Source organism: Macaca fascicularis, chromosome 9 (assembly GCF_037993035.2).
Source record: "Macaca fascicularis isolate 582-1 chromosome 9, T2T-MFA8v1.1".
NCBI classification, from domain to species: Eukaryota; Metazoa; Chordata; class Mammalia; order Primates; family Cercopithecidae; genus Macaca; species Macaca fascicularis.
The window spans coordinates 125,521,797-125,540,576 of record NC_088383.1 but is presented as its reverse complement, the minus strand read 5'-3'; the positions used below and the strand labels follow the sequence as shown (position 1 = coordinate 125,540,576).

The following is an 18,780-nucleotide window of genomic DNA, read 5'->3' as shown; positions in this document are numbered from 1 at the left end:
TCCCAAGGGAATGTGAGTGTTCTCCAGCAGCCCAAGAGGTCTGTGTTCAGTCCATCACCCTGCGCTGGCTACTGGGAAGGACTCTGGCCATGAGAGGTGGGTGCACGCTACAAGGTACTGTTCATGCTGGTCTCTTCTTCTTATGAGTAAAGCATTGCTCCAACCAGTGTCTTGTGTGTTGAGCCCTCCTTGGCATCTCCAAACCCATAGATGATGCAGTAGGCTCTGATTTCTGGTGGTTGGCATTGCTATGGTCTTTGGTGTCCTTACCTGAGATTAGGAAGCTGGATCTTCCTGACAGACACACTCATCATGTTAATAGCACAGATGTGAATGCCTAGGGGCGTTCCCTCTGTGGGTGGGAATGTGCACAAAAATCCAGCTTTATAATTGGGTCTACGTATGGGATGAGACTCCCCTGCCATTTTTTGTTGTTGTTGTTGAGATGGGAGTCTCGCTCTGTCACCCAGGCTGGAGTGCAGCGGCGCGATCTCGGCTCACTGCAAACTCCACCTCTTGGGTTCACACCATTCTCCTGCCTCAGCCTGCTAAGTAGCTGGGACTACAGGTGCCCACCACCATGCCCTGCTAATTTTTTGTATTTTTAGTAGAGACGGGGTTTCACCATGGTCTCCATCTCCTGACCTCGTGATCTGCCCACCTCAGCCTCCCAAAGTGCTGGGATTACAGGCGTAAGCCACTGCACCTGACCCTCCCCTGCCATTTTCTGAAGTGAAATCGCCTAGATTGCCGTTTCCTTTACTGAAAAAATCCACAAAATTATCTCCCATAGTGTCCGGAATTGGTGGGTTCTTGGTCTCCCTGACTTCAAGAATGAAGCCGCGGACCCTCGCTGTGAGTGTTACAGTTCTTAAAGATGGTGTGTCCAGAGTTTTTTCCTTCTGATGTTCAGACGTGTCTGGAGCTGACTTCCTTCTGGTGGGTTTGCAGTCAGTCTTGCCCACTTCAGAAGCAAAGCCGCAGACCTTTTCAGTGAGTGTTACAGCTCTTAAAGGCAGCGCGTGGGGAGTTGTTCAGCCCTCCCAGTGGGTTCATGGTCTCACTGGCTTCAGGAGTGAAGCTGCAAACCTTCACGGTGAGTGCCCAGCTCATAAAGGTGGGCCAACCCAAAGAATGCGCAGCAGCAAGATTTATCGCAAACAGCCAAAGAAAAAATCCTCCACAGCACAGAAGAGGACCGGAACAGGCTGCCACTACTGGTTCCCGTGGCCTGCTTTCATTTCCTTATCTGGCCCCACCCACATCCTACTGATTGGTCCATTTTACAGAGAGCTGATTGGTCCATTTGAACTGGGCACTGATTAGTGCGTTTACAAACCTTTAGCTAGACACAGAGTGCTGATTGGTGCTGATTGGTGCATTTACAATCCTTTAGCTAAACACAAAAGTTCTCCAAGTCCCCACTAGATTAGCTAGACACAGAGCACTGATTGGTGAGTTTACAAACCTTGAGCTAGACACAAAGTGCTGATTGGTGCATTTACAAACCTTTAGGTAGACATAAAAGTTATCCAAGTCGCCACCCAACTGAGGAGCCCAGCTGGCTTCGCCTAGTGGATCTCGTGTCAGGGCCACGGGCGGAGTTGCCCGCCAGTCCCGTGCTGTGTGCCCACACTCTTCAGCCTTTGGGCAGTCCGGGCGCTGCGGAGCAGGGGTCGGCGCCCATCGGGGAGGCTGGGCTGCGCGGGAGCCCACGGGGAGGGGCATGGCGGGCTGCAGGTCCCCAGCCCTTCCCGGCTGGGAGGCAGCTGAGGCCTGGTGAGAATTCCAGTGCTGCAGGGCGGGCCGGCAGTGCCGGGGACCCAGCGCACTCTCCGCAGCTGCTGGCCGGGGTGCTAAGCACCTGAGTGCTCGGGCCGGCGGCGCCCGCTGACCGCTCCAAGTGTGGGGCCTCCCGAGCCCGCACCCACCTGGAACTCGCGCTGTCCCGCGAGCGGTGCGCGCAGCCCGCGTTCCCGCCCTCGCCTCTTCCTCCGCACCTCCCCGCAAGCAGAGGGAGCCGGCTCGGGCCTCGGCCAACCCACAGTGCAGCGGTGGGCTGAAGGGCTCCTCAAGTGTGGCCAGAGTGGACGCAGAGGCCGAGGAGGCACCGAGAGCGAGCAAGGGCTGCTAGCACGTTGTCACCTCTCACTATCTCTCTAAACCTCAGTTTTTCTCTGTAGAGTAAGAACAATAATGGTAACTTCATCACAGTTATTGTGGGGAATATATAAAATAATGCATGTAAGGGCTTATCACAGCCCCTGCTAAATGCCCAAGAAGGGGCAGCTGCTGCAAATATCTAAGGCTGCTTGACTCTGAGGATTTTCTCCTCTGGCAATTACTAAGATTATGCCAAAGGTGGGAGATGCTGATTCCATAAAAGCAGCTCAGCTGTGATGGAGAACGCCTCTTCAGCAAATAACCTGCTAGAAATTATAAATATCAAATATCTCTTCTGGGAGATCTGAAGACAACCAAATTTCCTGAAGAACTGATGAATTTTAGGAAAGCCACAGAGAGATAAGAGACACATTAGCACAGAGAGGAAGTAACAGGAAGAGGGTTACTGGTTCCCGAAGTGCCCCTCATCCACTGGGGGATTATGGGAATTGCATCCATGTGATTTTCATCTACAAAGTTGACCTTGTTAGCCAGCGTAGCAGATAACAGGTGCCCCCGGTTGCCTACAGATGGCCCAGGGATTCTGTAGCCCACGCCATTTTAATGTCATTATTGAGGGAATAAGAACCAGAGGGGTCTGACCTCCTTTCCTTCCTTCTTGAGTGATTGACACTACCTGGAGTCCAGCTGGTAGCTCTGCATCTATGAGTGATTGCAGTGGAATCTGGCTGTGAAGAGCTACACAATTTCCAGCTCTACAAGTTTAATTCCACTTAAATTACATCATGGAACTGGGGCGTGGATGCAGATGAGGTCCCCAAAGCACTTTTGAGTCTCAGTATTTATGTGTGAAACATGTTCTGGCAACCTCGCTATCGGTATCAGTAAAACACAATCATGCTCCCTATCAAACCTTCAAAACTGGATCCTGTGTTCCCGTACTGAAAACACCTGGGAACCACTCTCCCAGGCGAATATGTAACTATTTGAAGTTAAATGTGCTGCCTGTTCTGCCCTGGGCTGTTAGATGGACAGGCTGTGAGTTGCCTGATGGCCCCATCTGCCTTCCAGCCTCCCCAGGAGAGTGGGAGCACAGTGGTCTCCAATGATGTGAACCTCAGAAGACCAGTGCCCACTTTTGGAGAGTAAACGGTTTCAGAATGTGCCAGAATGAACCAGTAATAAAATAGTGTATGTAATGGGAACCTCTGGCTCCTTGATTTGCCAAGATAACCTGACAGTAACATCTACGGAGAAATAATGGGATTTGGGTCCAATTAAAGGAAGATACAAACACTCCAACTATTCATTAGCCATTTTTCTTCGCAGTCATATGAGAAAATAACAGTACACCTAACTCTTAAGGTAGTTGTCATGGGTTATTATCTTGTCCCTCTGCTATGAAGAAGGAGTTAATTTAATAAGAATCATTGCAGGAACTTGTTATTAGAAAGAATTTCTTCAAGAAAATAATAATGAGAATAATGACTTAACCCCATGAAATTCAAGCATATCTGTTTCTTATAGTAAGTTTAGCTTTTCATTTACTCCATGAGTAAATGAAAACACACCTATTTAATATTTTGGATGAATTACACCAATTTGTCAGAAGTGACACTGATAACACATGAAAATCAGTTTAAAGATGAGATTAATTGCTTAAGTTGCCTTAGCTATATTTACATTTTAAAAACAGAAAAGACTAGTAAATGAGGTCAAATTGGCTTCTGACTGAAGCTAAAAATAGTTGTCATTCACAGTATTTTTCTGTTCAATAATGGGTAAAGTCAGTGCTCCTGGGAGAGTGACCGTATCATTGAGCACACCTAGAGCATTGCTTTAGGAAAAACCCCAGAGAGCAGAGCCTGTGGGTTCCCATGTAACTTGGATAGAGTTACCTGGCAAACACTCGTAAGAAATGCCACACTGCCTCCCACCAGCCTTTGCTCCAGCCCACACATGTGTTCATCTTTTTCACCTGAAAAACGCAGGAACCATCTACAAAAGTGGGAAATCATTCAGGACCCAGGTGTTTTCTCCTTTAATACATTTTTGAGGATAAGATAACATTTCATCAATTTTGTACATTCTTACCCACAAAGGTAATCTAACAGTAACAACCAATAATCGGGATAAAAAATTAAATGTCATATTCCTATATATGTAGTCTCTGATACATTTTAATACAGAATCCTAACTAGAAGTTCAACCTGAGTGAGAACTTGAGTACTGAGAATTTTACTGCAATATAGGCATAGATTTTTTTAAATGAATAATATGTATCACTGGCTATTAAATGTGTAAGCAGCCACTGTTGTCATGCTATGTCCACCTTCTTCCACTAGAGGGCCCCTCAACTAAATACATTGAAAGGATGTGAAAAATTTTTTTTTTTAAATGATGAAAAGATCAATATTCTTTTGAATCAAAAAGGCTTTTGAATCTATACCACTATGGTACATCAGTGGAAAGTTGTCTTACAGAAAAGCATGCAGATATTCGATTAGAGCTTTATAAGGCAGAGAACTATGACCAGAAGACAATGTCCACAAAATAAAAAATAGAAATATACAGTGTTAATGATGAACGGAAACTTTTAAAAGAATAATAACGTAACTTACAAACACTCTTACCTGTGTAAATATTATATTTTAAGGGCAAGAGGCTTATAAATACTCATAAACATTCTCAGTTTTATAGATGGAGAAACTGAGGCTCGAGGGGAAATAGTTTGCCCAGGACAGGATCACTAGTTACTCTGTGGGGGCAGAGCCAGGCGCCCTAAGCCCCAGCTCAATGCTTTCTCCACTATTCTCTAATATAACAGTATTCTCTATCTCTACCTATCCATCTATCCACCGTCTACAATAAGTAATTTTACCTCTGATTTTCTAGTCCTGGGAAAAGTCCCATACCACCTGACTTTTGGGTAATACTAAGGTAGGACAGCCATTTTCTTCACTGTTAGGTGGAACTATGTTCCTACTGCCACACACCTCTGTTCTTCCACGATGTCCCTGGCTTCTCCAAAAAGGCTGTCAACAGGTGAGCCGATGAACAAATGTGGCACATCCATGCAATGGAATAACACTCTGCAATACAAAGGCGTGGCCTATTGTGAAATGCAACAACATGGACAAGTCTTGAAAGCATGATGCTGGGTGAAAGGAGCCAGACATATAAGAATATGCACCGCAATTCGATTTATCTACAATCCAAGACAATGGAAACGGATCTTTTTGCACCAAAAGAAAATTGAGGTTGCCTGGAACCAGGTGGAGGGAAAAAGTGGACTGCAAAGGGGCAAGAGGAGACTCCTGGGGGTCAATCTTGATCATGGTGATGGTTTCACAGGCTAACACACTGTGCGAACTCATCAGATTGGACACTTTAAATGGGTGCCATTTATTTTAAATAAAGTTTATTACAAAGTTGATTTAAAAAAATAACCCCATGAGGCAGGGGCTATTAAAATCCCTATTTCATAGAAAAAAGCAAATAATAATGGAATATATTTATTAAATGGGAGGATAAGAATAGTATCAACTTAAAAATAATAACATAATACACTAATTAAAATTAAATTATATAACGTGGCACTCGAGTTTACTTATCTAAAGATCTCTAAATATAAAATCTCATTGTCTAAAACCATCTAGATTATTTTTAAATTAACATATTTTAAAATTAAGGGCTAAGTACAGTAAAGTACCTAAATATTAAATGCATCCCTTGATTAATTTCTATGCATGTATACACCCATGTAACTATCACTGAGATAAAGATATAGAAGATTCTAACAATGAGAAGACCTCCTTAGGACCCCTCCCAGTCAGTAACCACCCCCAGGAGTCACTATTCTGAAACCTATATCACCTTTGATTATTACTTTTATCTGTTTTTGAACTTCATCAGATTGGATACTTTAAATAGGTGCCATTTTTTTTAAATAATAGAGTTTATAACAAAGTTGATTTTAAAAAGTAACCCCACGAGGCAGGTGCTATTAAAATCCCTATTTCATAGGAAAAAAGCAACTAATAATGGAATATATTTGCTAAATGGGAGAACAAGAACAATATCAACTAAAAAAAGGATAATATCAACACAATAAATCAATTAAAATTAAATTATATAACACAATACTTGAGTTTACTGATTCTAAAGATCATATGATTTGTGCTCTTTTGTGTCTGACAGTTTTCACTCGATATCATGTCTATGAAAATCATTCCTGCTGTTGTGCATATTAATTAGATGCTTCTTCTCGATGCTATGTAGTATTTCATTGCATGAATATACCACAATTTATTTAGCCACCTATTACTGATAGATATGGGTTGTTTCTGATTTTGAGCTATTAAAATAAACCACTATAACATTTTTGAACACATCTTTTGGTGACAATGGGATCATAATTTCTGGTGAGTAAATATCAAGATTAGATTGCGGTGTCATAAATTTTTTAAAGTTGCATGTTTAGCTTTTGGTTGATTAGATAAAATATACGGGCATAAAATATAAGACTAATTAGTAGTTTTCCTTGCAAATTGTTTTTGTTATCATTAGGTAAGCAGGTGTTAATATCTTTCCCACACAGGGGTCTTTGGAAAACCTCCCAAAATGAATTTCAAGGATAACAGTTTTCCAGAATGTGACTTTGTCAAATGGTCCATGATGAGTTAAAATGAAGTTCATAGCAGGTATTTCCTCCCCTCTGGCTTTTCTCCCAGGACCCCACATACAATCATCCAAACCAGTGCTTCAACAATTTCACTTCTGCATGGGTGGCAGGAATGCTCTTTTCTAAGGAAGTAAGCTGTTTTTTTCCTGCCACTTCTCAGATCAGTCATACTTTCAGACTCATTTTTACCATTCAAGATAGATGGCCATAGCCATTAATTCATTCAGTTCACTAATTGGCCTAGGCTTTACCTTGAGAACTTAAGGTTCCCGTTGTGGCCAGAAGTTTTTCCTTTTCATCCATGTCTGAGCTTTTCCATCTCTGGCTTGAGTTTGAGGGTTCCCTGGATGCAAGTGCTACTTATGAGCAAAACAATATGAGGAATTCTTTTGAGTTTCTAAAACTATGAAAATAGTTATCAAAGGAAAATACTCAGTATATTCAGTTTTATCCATTAAATAATTTGAAATCATATATTTTGGCACTTTACAAAAGCTTTTACAAGTATTTATTTATTTATAATTTTAGAGACAGGGTCTCACTTTGTCACCCAGGCTGGAGTGCAGTGGCATGATCATAGCTCACTGCAACCTCAAACTCTTGGGCCTAGGCAGTCCTCCCACCTCCGCCTCCCAAGTAGCAGGCACGCACTACCATGCCTGACTTTTTTTTTTTTTTTTTTTTTTTTTAGAGATAGGGTCTTGCTATGTTGCCCAAGTTGGTCTCAAACTCCTGGCCTCAAACTCCTCCCGCCCCAGTGTTGGGATTACAGGCATGAACCACTTAACCTGGACACAAAGATTTTTATATAACATCTCTTTCAACACAGACATAAGTACAGGCATACCTTGGAGACACTGGGACCACAGCAATAAAGGGAGTCCAAAGTATTTTTTTGCTTCCTAGTGTGTATAAAAGTTATGTGTGTGCTACACTGTAAGGGTGCAACAGTATTATATCTATAAAACCAATGTGCATCCTGTAGTTTAAAAATACCTTGTTGCTAAAAAATGCTAATGATCATCTGAACCTTCAGTGAGTCATAATCTTTTTGCTGCTGGAGGTCTTGTCCCAGTGTTGATCACTGACTGATCAGGGTAGTGGTTGGCAAAGGTGGGAGGCTGTGGCTAATATCTTAAAATAAGACAACAAGGAAGTTTGCTGCATCAATTGACTCTTCTTTTCACAAAATATTTCTCTATAGTATACAATGATGTTTGATAGCATTTTACCCACAGTAAAACGTTTTCCAAATTCTAGCAAGTCCTCTCAAACTCTGCTGCTACATTATCAACTCAGTTTATGCAACATTCTAAATTCTTTGTTGTCATTTTTTTTTTCTTTTTTGAGACGGAGTCTTGCTCTGTCACCCAGGCTGGAGTACAGTGGCACGATCTCAGCTCACTGCAACCTCCGCTTCCTGGGTTCACACCATTCTCCTGCCTCAGTCTCCCGAGTAGCTGGGACTACAGGCTCCCGACACCCCACCCGGCTAATTTTTTGTATTTTTAGTAGAGACGAGGTTTCACCATGTAGCCAGGATAGTCTCGATCTCCTGACCTCATGATCCGCCTGCCTCGGTCTCCCAAAGTGCTGGGATTACAGGCGTGAGCCACCGCGCCCGGCCTGTTATCATTTCAACACTGTTCACAACACATTTACCAGGAGTAGATTCCATCTCAAGAAACCACTTTCTTTGCTCATCTATAAGAAATTCCTGATTCGTTCAAGTTTGAGCAAGAGACTGCAGCAGTTAAATCACACTGTCAGGCTCCACTCTAATTCTAGTTCTCTAGCTATTTCCACCACATCTGCAGTTATTTCCTCCTCTGAAAGTTGAACCCCTCCAAGTCATCTGTGAGGACTCGAATAAACTTCTGAATTCCTCATAATGTTGATATTTTGACCTTCTCTCATGCACATGGATGTTCTTAATGGCATCTAGAATGGTGAGTTCTTTCCAGAAGGTTTTCAATTTACTTTGCCAAGATCCATTAAAGGAATCACTATCCATGGCAACTATATCCTTATGAAATGTATTTCTTAAATAATAAGACCTGAAAATTGAAATTACTTTTTGATCTAAGAGCTGAAGAATGGATATTGTGTTAGCAGGCGAGAAAACATTAATCTTCTTGTATATCTCCATCAGAGCTCTTGGGTAACCAGGTGCATTGTCAATGAGCAGTAATATTTTGAAAGGAATGTTTTTTTTTCTGAGCAGTAGGTCTCAACAGAGGGCTTAAAATATTAAATAAACTATGCTGTAAAAAGATGTGCTGTTTACACACAAGCTTTGTTTTTTCATTTTTAGAAGACAAGCAGAGTAAATTTAGTATAATTCATAAGAGCCTAGTATTTTTGGAATGGTAAATGAGCCTTGGCTTTAATTCAAGTCACCAGCTGCATTAGCCTCTAACAAGAGAGTCAGCCTATCCTTTGAAGCTTTAAAGCCAGGCATTGACTCCTCTCTAGCTATGAAAGTCCTAGATGGCATCTTCTTCTAATAGAAGACTGTTCCATCTATAAATCGAAAATTTGTTGTTTAATGTAGCCACTTTCATCAATTATTTTCACCAGATCTTCTGGATAACTTGCTGAAGTTTCTACATCTACACTTGTTGCTTCACCTTGCACCTTTATGTTATGGAGACATCTTTCCTTAAATTTCATGAGTGAACCTCTGCTAGCTTCAATGGTTTCTTCTGCAGCTTCCTTCCCTCTCTCAGCCTTTGCAGAATTGAAGAGAGTTAGGGCCTTGCTCTGGATTAGGCTTTGGTTTAAAGCAATGTTGTGGCTGTTTTGATTTTCTGTCTAGAATACTCAAACTTTCTCTGTATCAGCAATAGGCTATTTCACTTTCTTATAATTTTTATGTGTTCACTGGAGTAGCACTTTTAATTTTCATCAAGAATATTTCCTTGGCATTCAAAGCTTGGCTGTTTTGTGTAAGAGGCCTACCTTTTGGCCTATCTTGGCTTTCAACACGCCTTCTTCACTAAGCTCAATCGTTTCTAGCTTTTGATTCAAAGTGAGAGATGTGCAACTCTTTCTTGCACTTCAACACTCAGAAGTCATTGGAAGGGTATTAATTGGCCTAATTTCAATATTGTTGTGTCTCAGGGAATAGCCAGGCCCAAGAAGAGAGGAAGATACAGGAATGGCCACTGCATGAAGCATCAGAATGCACTCAACATTGACTAAGTTCACCATCTTCTACGGGCATGGTTTTTGGCGGCACCCCAAATCAATTATAATAGTAATATCAAAGGTCACTGATCACAGATTATCACAACAGATATAATAATAATGGAACAGTTTGAAATATTGAGAGAATTACCAAAATATGACACAGAGACACCTACTATAGAGCACATACTATTGGAAGAAATGGCGCTGATAAATTTGCTCAACACAGGGTTGCCACAAACCTTCAATTTGTAAAAGTTGCAATTATTTGCAAAGTGCAATAAAGTGAAGCTCAATTAAGTGCAGTATGCCTGTATTTGCATTTATCTGTCAGTGTGTCCACAAATAGATGCTTTAAAAATGAAAAAATAACTGAAATAATTCACTTTTTAAAATCATGGTAAAATACACAACATAAAATTTACCATCTTAACTATTAGTAAGTTTACAGTTTAGTGGTAATTAAGTACATTCACATACATGCAACCATCACTACCACCCTTCTCTAGAATTCTTTCATCTTGCAAATGGGAAACCCATTACCCATTAAAAAATCACTCCCCATTCTTTCCTCCTCACAACCCCTGAAGATAACCACCCATCTTTCATTTCTATGAGTTTGATTGATTACTCTAGGTACCCCATATCAATGGAATCATACAATATTTGTTCTTTGATGACTGGTTGATTTCACTCAGCACAATGTCCTCAAATTTCCTTTATGTTGTAGCATGTGTCAGAATTTCTTTCCTTTTTAAGGCTGAGTAATAATCTGTATTATGTCTATACCACATTTTATTTATGTATTCATTCATTGGTGGACATTTGGGTCATTTTCACGTTTTTGGCTCTTGCAAGTAATGCTGCTAAGAACGTGGGTATAAATATCTGACTGAGTTTCTGCTTTCACTTCTTTGGGGTATATACTCAGAAGTGGAATTGCTGGGTCATGTGGCAATCTTCTAAAATAATTCAATTTTTTAAACTTAAAATATTTGTAATAATATTGTATGACTCTTATGATACAAAGGTTAAGAACAGGAAAAAGTACCTTATGATGATTAAAGTCAGAAAAGTGCTTACCTTTGAATGGGGAAGGGCTGTCTGGATATGAACCTGAGGGAACTCTCTAGGGTGATGGAAATGCTTGACATCTTGATCTGGAGAGATGTTACACGTTATACATGAAAATGCACCCATCTGGACATTTATGTTTTGCATGCATTGTTATATGTAAATTATACCTAAAATCCTCTATTCTCAAAGGATGTTTAACAGTGATCTTTTCTTTTTTTTTTTTTTTTTTTGAGACAGAGTCACGCCCGCCACCACGCCTGGCTAATTTTTTGTATTCTTAGTAGAGACGGGGTTTCACCGTATTAGCCAGGATGGTCTCCATCTCCTGACCTCCTGATCCGCCCACCTCAGCCTCCGAAAGTGTTGGGATTACAGGCGTGAGCCACCGTGCCTGGTCTAACAGTGATATTTTTAGGGGGCTTTAACTCAGAAATTTCAGTGCCATGGTAATACAGTCAGCCCTTCATGTTGGTCAGTGCCACATCTGCAGATTCAACAAACTGCAGATAGAAAATATTTGAGAAAAAAACAAAGTGACAATACCACAATAAAAATAATATAAATAAAAGCAATAAAACATAGCAACTATTTACATAGCATTGACCTTATGTTAAGTATTTTGAGTAATCTAGAGATGATTTAAAGTATGCTGGAAGATATATGTAGGTTGTATGCAAATACCACACCATTTTATATAAGGGACTTGAGCATCTGAAGATTTTGAAATCCTGGGTGGAGGGAGCCTGGAACGAATCCCTGAGGCTATCAAGGGACAACTATATCTCAATTTAATATGAATATAAATAAATAGATATGAAATACATTTTATATATTAAAAGAACATTTACCATTACCTAATTAAGTACGGCATATTTTTCAACTCACCAAGTAGCTCCAGAAGGTTTTGGATATCATGCCAGAGTATAAATGCCCTTTTATAGGTAAATGTTTGCTTTTTCCTATAATTCCATAGAAAAGGAACAAGAAAAGAGAGGTTTCCAGGATATATTTCCAATTTAAACCGCTGAAAAGCTTACATCAATAACAATTGAGGAAAGATCATAAATGCACACGTAAAATTTATTTTTAAAACTGGGTAATCTGTGTTTAAATGAGTCACTTTTTCAGTGTGGTTGTATTTTTATTCCACAATTTCAAGCATATACATCCTTGTGGCTGAAAGGATTTTGTGACCATTAGGGTTGCCTGGCAAATAAATATGAAGAAATTACCTGCCCATACTTTTTCGATGAACAGATTGTCTAACTCACAGTAAGGTCAAAAGCAGAAAATTAGCAATAGTTCTTCACTCACTGCTAACCCAGCAAGATCATTCAGTCATTCTAGAAAAACAGATGTTATTTTAGCTTAGAATAACATATAACCAGTCCATTTATTTACCTCTCAGCACTAATGTAGGGAAAAAAGTGAGCTAACAGAAGGAGCCGTGGTCAAATAATAAAGGAAAAATAAGTTACAGGCTGCCCAATGAAATGATGAGAAGGAGAGTAAACTGAGATTCAACTTGGAAAATTCCATCTAGGAAAAAAGGAATCAGAAAAGATCTTCTGGAGGAGAGAATTAGAGATTGGGTGTACAGGGTCTGTCTTGTCCGTCAGCTCCTAAGTTCTTGAGGCCAGGAGCAGGGCCTTGTGGTATGTTAGGAAGAAATAGTGAGTGCCATTGAGGCTTGCCTGTGTGTGCCTAAAAGAAATATTCAGTGCCCAGGTAAAATGGCAGGTGCAGACAATACAAAGCAGGACCAACAAGAAGGCAGAGACCTTTGTGTGTAATGACTGACCAAGAGGCTCAGGTGATGTTCTTGTAATGACACAACACAAAGAAAAGGACCAGTTCTCATAAAAATTAGATTAGTTATGGTATAGAATACATTATTTTGTCTAGTGGGCCTGGTCACATCAGCTGTTTGTACAATCTTACACTGGGACTTTAATGAGCTCTCATTCTCTCAAAACTGGGCTAAAACATTGGAGAACAGAAACTTCAGAGAACCAGAGTCCTAATTCTTCAAGGCATGTGTTCATACCAGTGTCAAGTTAACCCTCTGGTCACAGCCACAGCAGCTCCTGGCTGCTATTTAGGAAACACAACGTTGATGCCTAATTACTGCAGCCTTTGCTGTTTATAATCGAGTTCTAAGCTTATTTACTAATTGAAACACCTGAATTGTAAGCTCGCCTGCTTCCTCTTCTATAAACCCATGGGAATAAAGTGGGCAGATGGAGGTGGGAGAAAACCCACTTTTGTCTTTAAATAGCTTTATAACAAGTTAATATTGAATTTTCAGAAAAGAATACTTAGTCCAGTCAGGCTGCTATAACAAAATAGCATAAACTGGGTGGATTTCAAACAACAGAAATTGATTTCTCACAGTTCTGGAGGCTGGGAAGTCCAAGATCAAAGATCAAGGTGCCAGCAGATTCCAAGTCTGTTGAGGGCCCCTTTTCTGGTTCAGAGATGATGTCTTCTTGCTGCATCCGTACAGAGTAGAAGATTGAGGGGTATCTCCCAGGCCTCATTTGTAAGGGCACTAATCCCATTGATGAGGCCTCTGCCCCCATGACCTAATGACCTCCCAAAGGCCTAGCGTCCTAAATACCATCACCTAGGGTGTTCGGATTTTAATATATGAGTTTTGCTGGGACACAAACATTCAGACCATAGCAAATACTCACAAGCTATGTAAGGGTAGAAAGAATCATGTTGCAGTGACTGTTGCTTTTTTGCTGAAAACCTCCTTAGAGTGTCACATATTCCTCAGAGGAAAAGCCAAAGTCTTTGTCATGATCTACTCTCCAACCCACCACCTCAGATCTGGCCTCCTCCTCACCCTTCTCTGACTGGCTCCAGTCACCTGCCTCCATCCTGTCCTTACAGCAGAGCTGACTGCTGCCCCCTCCCCCCGCCCTCAGACTCAGGGCCTTTGCCCTGGCCCTTTCTCGGCCCGCAGCTGTCTTCCCTACACAGTCACAGGGCTGAGCCTCAATTCCTCCAGAGATTCTCCCAAATTCCTGCTACCTCTACAGTTAGCCCTTCCCCTGCCACCAAATATACAATTTCAGCACCCATCCCAGCCAATGCTCCCCATCCTTCTTCTATTCTTCATTTAAAAAATCCTTAGCATTTATCACTATAAAGCATACATTATTTATTAATCAATGTGTTGTCTATTTCTCGGCATCAGAAGTCAGCTCCGGTGGGCAGAATAGCTGCTCTTTCTCCTGATACAGGGGAGGCTCTGAACAAATATTTGTTGCATGTATGTGTGAAAAAACACTCACAAATCTACCACCCAGTCGAAGGATCAGGACAAACCTCCCAAGTGACCCTTCTCTATTCTACCCACTTCCCTGCCCGATCAGAAGTGGTCACAAATCTAAATACGTTTATCTCTCCCTTGCTGTGTTATACTTTGTGTGTTGTACAATATGTTTGTATCTCTAAAAACATACTGTTTGGTTTTGCATATTTCTGACTTTCTATAAATGGAACAAACTACATGCATTCTTCTGTGACTCAGTTTTTTCATTCAACACAGTGTTTCCAAAACTCATCCATGTTGTGTGTCCATGTTGTGTGTAGCTTGGATCCAGTGTTCACCACTGTATAGTATTCTGTTGCATGATTACATCACAACTAATTTGGGGATATGTGGACATTCACAGTGTTCCTAGTTTTGGCACAAAATGTGTTGCTGTGAACATTCTTATACATGACCCTGTGCAATTGTACATGTTTTTTCAGGTTACATATCTAGGAGCGAACTTGATATGTAGGGTCTTCCTAAGTTGGTCTTAGTCTTTACTGGATAATGTCAAATTATTTCCAAAGAGGTTGTTCCAATTTACATTCCCATGAAAACTGTGTAACTGTTTCAGTTGTTCTACATCTGCACAGTAACTTGATGTTATCAGGCTTTTAAAAGTTTTGGGGCTGGGCGCGGTGGCTCAGACCTGTAATCCCAGCACTTTGGGAGGCCAAGGCAGGTGGATCATGAGGTCCGGAGATCAAGACCATCCTGGCTAACATGGTGAAACCCCATCTCTACTAAAAATACAAAAAATTAGCCAGGCGTGGTGGCGGGCGCCTATAGTACCAGCTACTCAGGAGGCTGAGGCAGGAGAATGGCATAAACCCGGGAGGTGGAGATTGCAATGAGCCGAGATCAGGCCACTGCACTCCAGCCTGGGCGACAGAGCAAGACTCCGTCTCAAAAAAAAAAAAAAAAAAAAGTTTTGGTCATCTGTTGCCAGTAAAACAGTCTGATCATTTCAATTAGTTTCCCTGGTTGCCAATGACCTTGAATTTCTTTTTGGGTTATTTGATTTGTTCCTCAACGAAGTGCCTTTTGACCATTTTTTATTGGGTTGGTTGTCTCCTTTTTATTAATTTGTAAGCATCCCTTATATATTCTGGATGTAAATAATTTGCCAGTTATATGTTTTGCAATATATTCTCCCAGTTAAAGTATTGGATTTTTGCTTTCTTTATGTTTTCTTTTCATGAACAGAAGTTTTTAATACTACTGTAATTGACTATATTATGTTTCCCTTTATGGCAGGGGTCCCCAACCCCCAGGGCCACAGACTGGTACTGCTCCATAGCCTGTTAGGAATCAGACCTCACAGCAGGAGGTGAGTGGTGGGCAAATGGGTGAAGTTTCATCTGTATTTACAGCCATTCCTCATTGCTCACATTACTGCCTGAGCTCTGCCTCCTGTCAGATCAGTGGCAGCATTAATCTCATAGGAGCACAAACCCTATTGTGAATTGTGCATGAGAGGGATCTAGGTTGTGTGGTCCTTATGGGAATCTAATGCCTGATGATCTCTCTCCCATCACACCCAGATGGGACCATCTAGTTGTAGAAAAACAAGGTCAGGGCTCCCACTGATTCTACATTATGGTGAGTTGTGTAATTATTTCATCACATATTACAATATAGTAATAATAGAAATAAAGTGCACAATAAATGTAATGCGCGGCCGGGCGCGGTGGCTCAAGCCTGTAATCCCAGCACTTTGGGAGGCCGAGACGGGCGGATCACGAGGTCAGGAGATCGAGACCATCCTGGCTAACACGGTGAAACCCCGTCTCTACTAAAAAATACAAAAAACTAGCCGGGCGAGGTGGCGGGCGCCTGTAGTCCCAGCTACTCGGGAGGCTGAGGCAGGAGAATGGTCTAAACCCGGGAGGTGGAGCTTGCAGTGAGCTGAGATCCGGCCACTGCACCCCAGCCTGGGCGACAGAGCAAGACTGTCTCAAAAAAAAAAAATAATAAAATAAATAAATAAATAAATAAATAAATGTAATGCGCTTGTATCATCCAGAAACCATCCTCCCGCCCAGGTCCATGGAAAAATTATCTTCCACAAAACCATTCCCCGGTGCCAGAAACACTGGGGACCACTGCTTTATGGTCTATATATTTTTTATATCTTATGAAAAACCTTCTCAATTCAGAAAATATAGATATTTGGTGCTGTCTTCCAATTGTTTTATAGTTCTTCCTTTTACATTTGAGTCTCAAATCCACCTACAGTTGGTTTCTTTAGGTATCGTATGGTGTAAGGGGTCAAACTTCCTATGTCTAACCAGCTGTCCATGCACTATTTGTTGAAATGCCCAAACTGTACCCACTCATCTGCATCTGCCTGTTCAACAATGTATCATTCCTATATTTGTGTGGGTCTGTGTCTATTTTGTTTCATTGGTTTCCTTGTCTATTACGTTTTAAAAATTTTTTCTACTATGTCAAGAACACTTAACATGAGCTCTCCCTGCTTCACAGATATTTCAGTGTGTGACACAGTATCATTATCCACAGGCGCTGTGTTGTACAGCAGCTCTCTAGCATTACTCTCTCTTGCATAACTGAAACTTCATGCCCACTGATTAGCAACTCCCCATTTGCTAGAGCAGAATGGCAACCATATTCTACTCTCTGTCAGTATTTATTCTTGATTAAAAAATGAACAAACAAAACTTTTGAAAGGAAGAATACAAAATTACTTCAACACAACGATAATACCTCTCAGGAACCAATGTTTAATGATGACAGGCTAGAAGTATTTTCATTTACACCCGAGGAAGCAAGGATGCTTGTCATTTATTATAATTTAAATTGTTCTGAAAGTGCTAAATAATGCATCAGTTCAGTAACAAGCAGTTAAAACCACCTGGAAAGAAGGAGGCAATATCCTCTTACTTCCAGATGCTATCACTATATTAAAAAAAAATCATTGAAAACCATAAGAGAGTTCGGTAAGGTGGTTACTTGTAAAATTTATATGCAAGGATCAACAAACTTCATTCTACAGAAACAATTTGCATCATGAAAGAAGAAGTTCTATTCACAAAAACAAGACACGAAATATCTAGGAATCGCAATGGTAGCTAATAGCAAACACCTGTTGAAATGGGGACTTTTTTTTTTACTTTACTTTTTTTATCACTTAATCCTCAAAACAAACTATGGGTTGGCATTAACATTATTACAATTATGTTGTAACTGAGAAAACCGAGCTTCAAAAAGCATCACCAGCTCGCCAAAGTCATTTCCAGAACACAGGAGAGTCAGGATTTGCACCAAAGATTGTGGTCTTAATGGCTAGAGACTGCCGCTCTACCTTTACAAAAAAAAAAAAGCTATAGAACTCCACTAAAGTATTACACAAGCACCTGACTCAGTGGAGATATGTCTTGAAGAAGATGGCTGTGTATCATAAAAGGTGTCAGTTCCTACCAAATTATATTTGAATTAAATGCAAACCCAACAAAATGTTGACAGGATTTTAAAAATATAACAACCATTGATACATAATTTATATCAGAATTTTTTTCTTAATTCACTGGGTGATTCTAAATTTTGGAATTCTGAATGTGGAAATTCTGATAAAAGGGGGTAACTTGCCATACCTAATACCAGGGTATGCTGGGAAGCCACAGTTATTATTAAAATAATGAGGTAGAGGGATAGACATAGACCAGGGTTCTCAACTGGGGACAACTTTGCTCCTCAAAGACATTTGGCAGTGGCTGGAGGTATTTTTTGTTACAATTGAGGGATGCTCAGTTGTGTGTTACTGACATCTAGAGGATGGAGGCCAGGGATGCTGCTAAGGATCCTACAATAATGCACAGGACAGCCCCCCACTCCCACCTGCCAATGAATAACTAGCTCAAAAATGTCAATAGTGCCAAGGCTGAGAAACTAAAATAGACAAATGAACAGCAGAAAGTAGTGAATCTAGTATTAGACCTATAGCAATATAAACTAGTATAAAGATATCATTAAATCAATTAAATGGAAATTGATGGATTTTAGATAATTAGTGAATAGTTTTTTTGAAATAAAGCTAATCTTAACCTCAGTTGAATGATGAGTGCATAAAAATTAAAAAAAAATCTCCACAAGATATAAACAAAGACAAAATGCAAACCACAATCTGGGAAATATATTTGCAACATATATGTCAATCAAAATAATATCCATGATATACAAAGAGTTTTTACAAATCAATAAGGGAAAGACAAACCATCCAGATACAATAAATAGGTAAAGAGATAAAATACACAAACAAGAAATTTGGAACTTAAATATATATATGAAAAATTACACATAAAATAGAATTAAATATAGTAATGACAATGCAAATTAAAGTGAGATATAATTTTGGGAAGAA

The 18,780-nt window shown here is 40.4% G+C and overlaps 1 protein-coding gene across 1 annotated transcript in view; it reads right to left on the bottom strand.

The window, feature by feature from the left end:
- PNLIP (pancreatic triacylglycerol lipase) overlaps positions 1-7,111 on the bottom strand; it is a 50,984-nt gene extending 43,873 nt beyond the window's left edge. Inside the window, exons 1-3 of the mRNA XM_074000858.1 lie at positions 7,060-7,111; positions 4,023-4,102; positions 1,510-2,127 (exon numbers count right to left, since the gene is read on the bottom strand). Of these exons, the coding sequence (XP_073856959.1) occupies positions 1,510-2,127; positions 4,023-4,102; positions 7,060-7,111 (750 nt within the window). The remainder of the gene's footprint in view (positions 1-1,509; positions 2,128-4,022; positions 4,103-7,059) is intronic.
- Between the last annotated feature and the right edge of the window lie 11,669 nt (positions 7,112-18,780).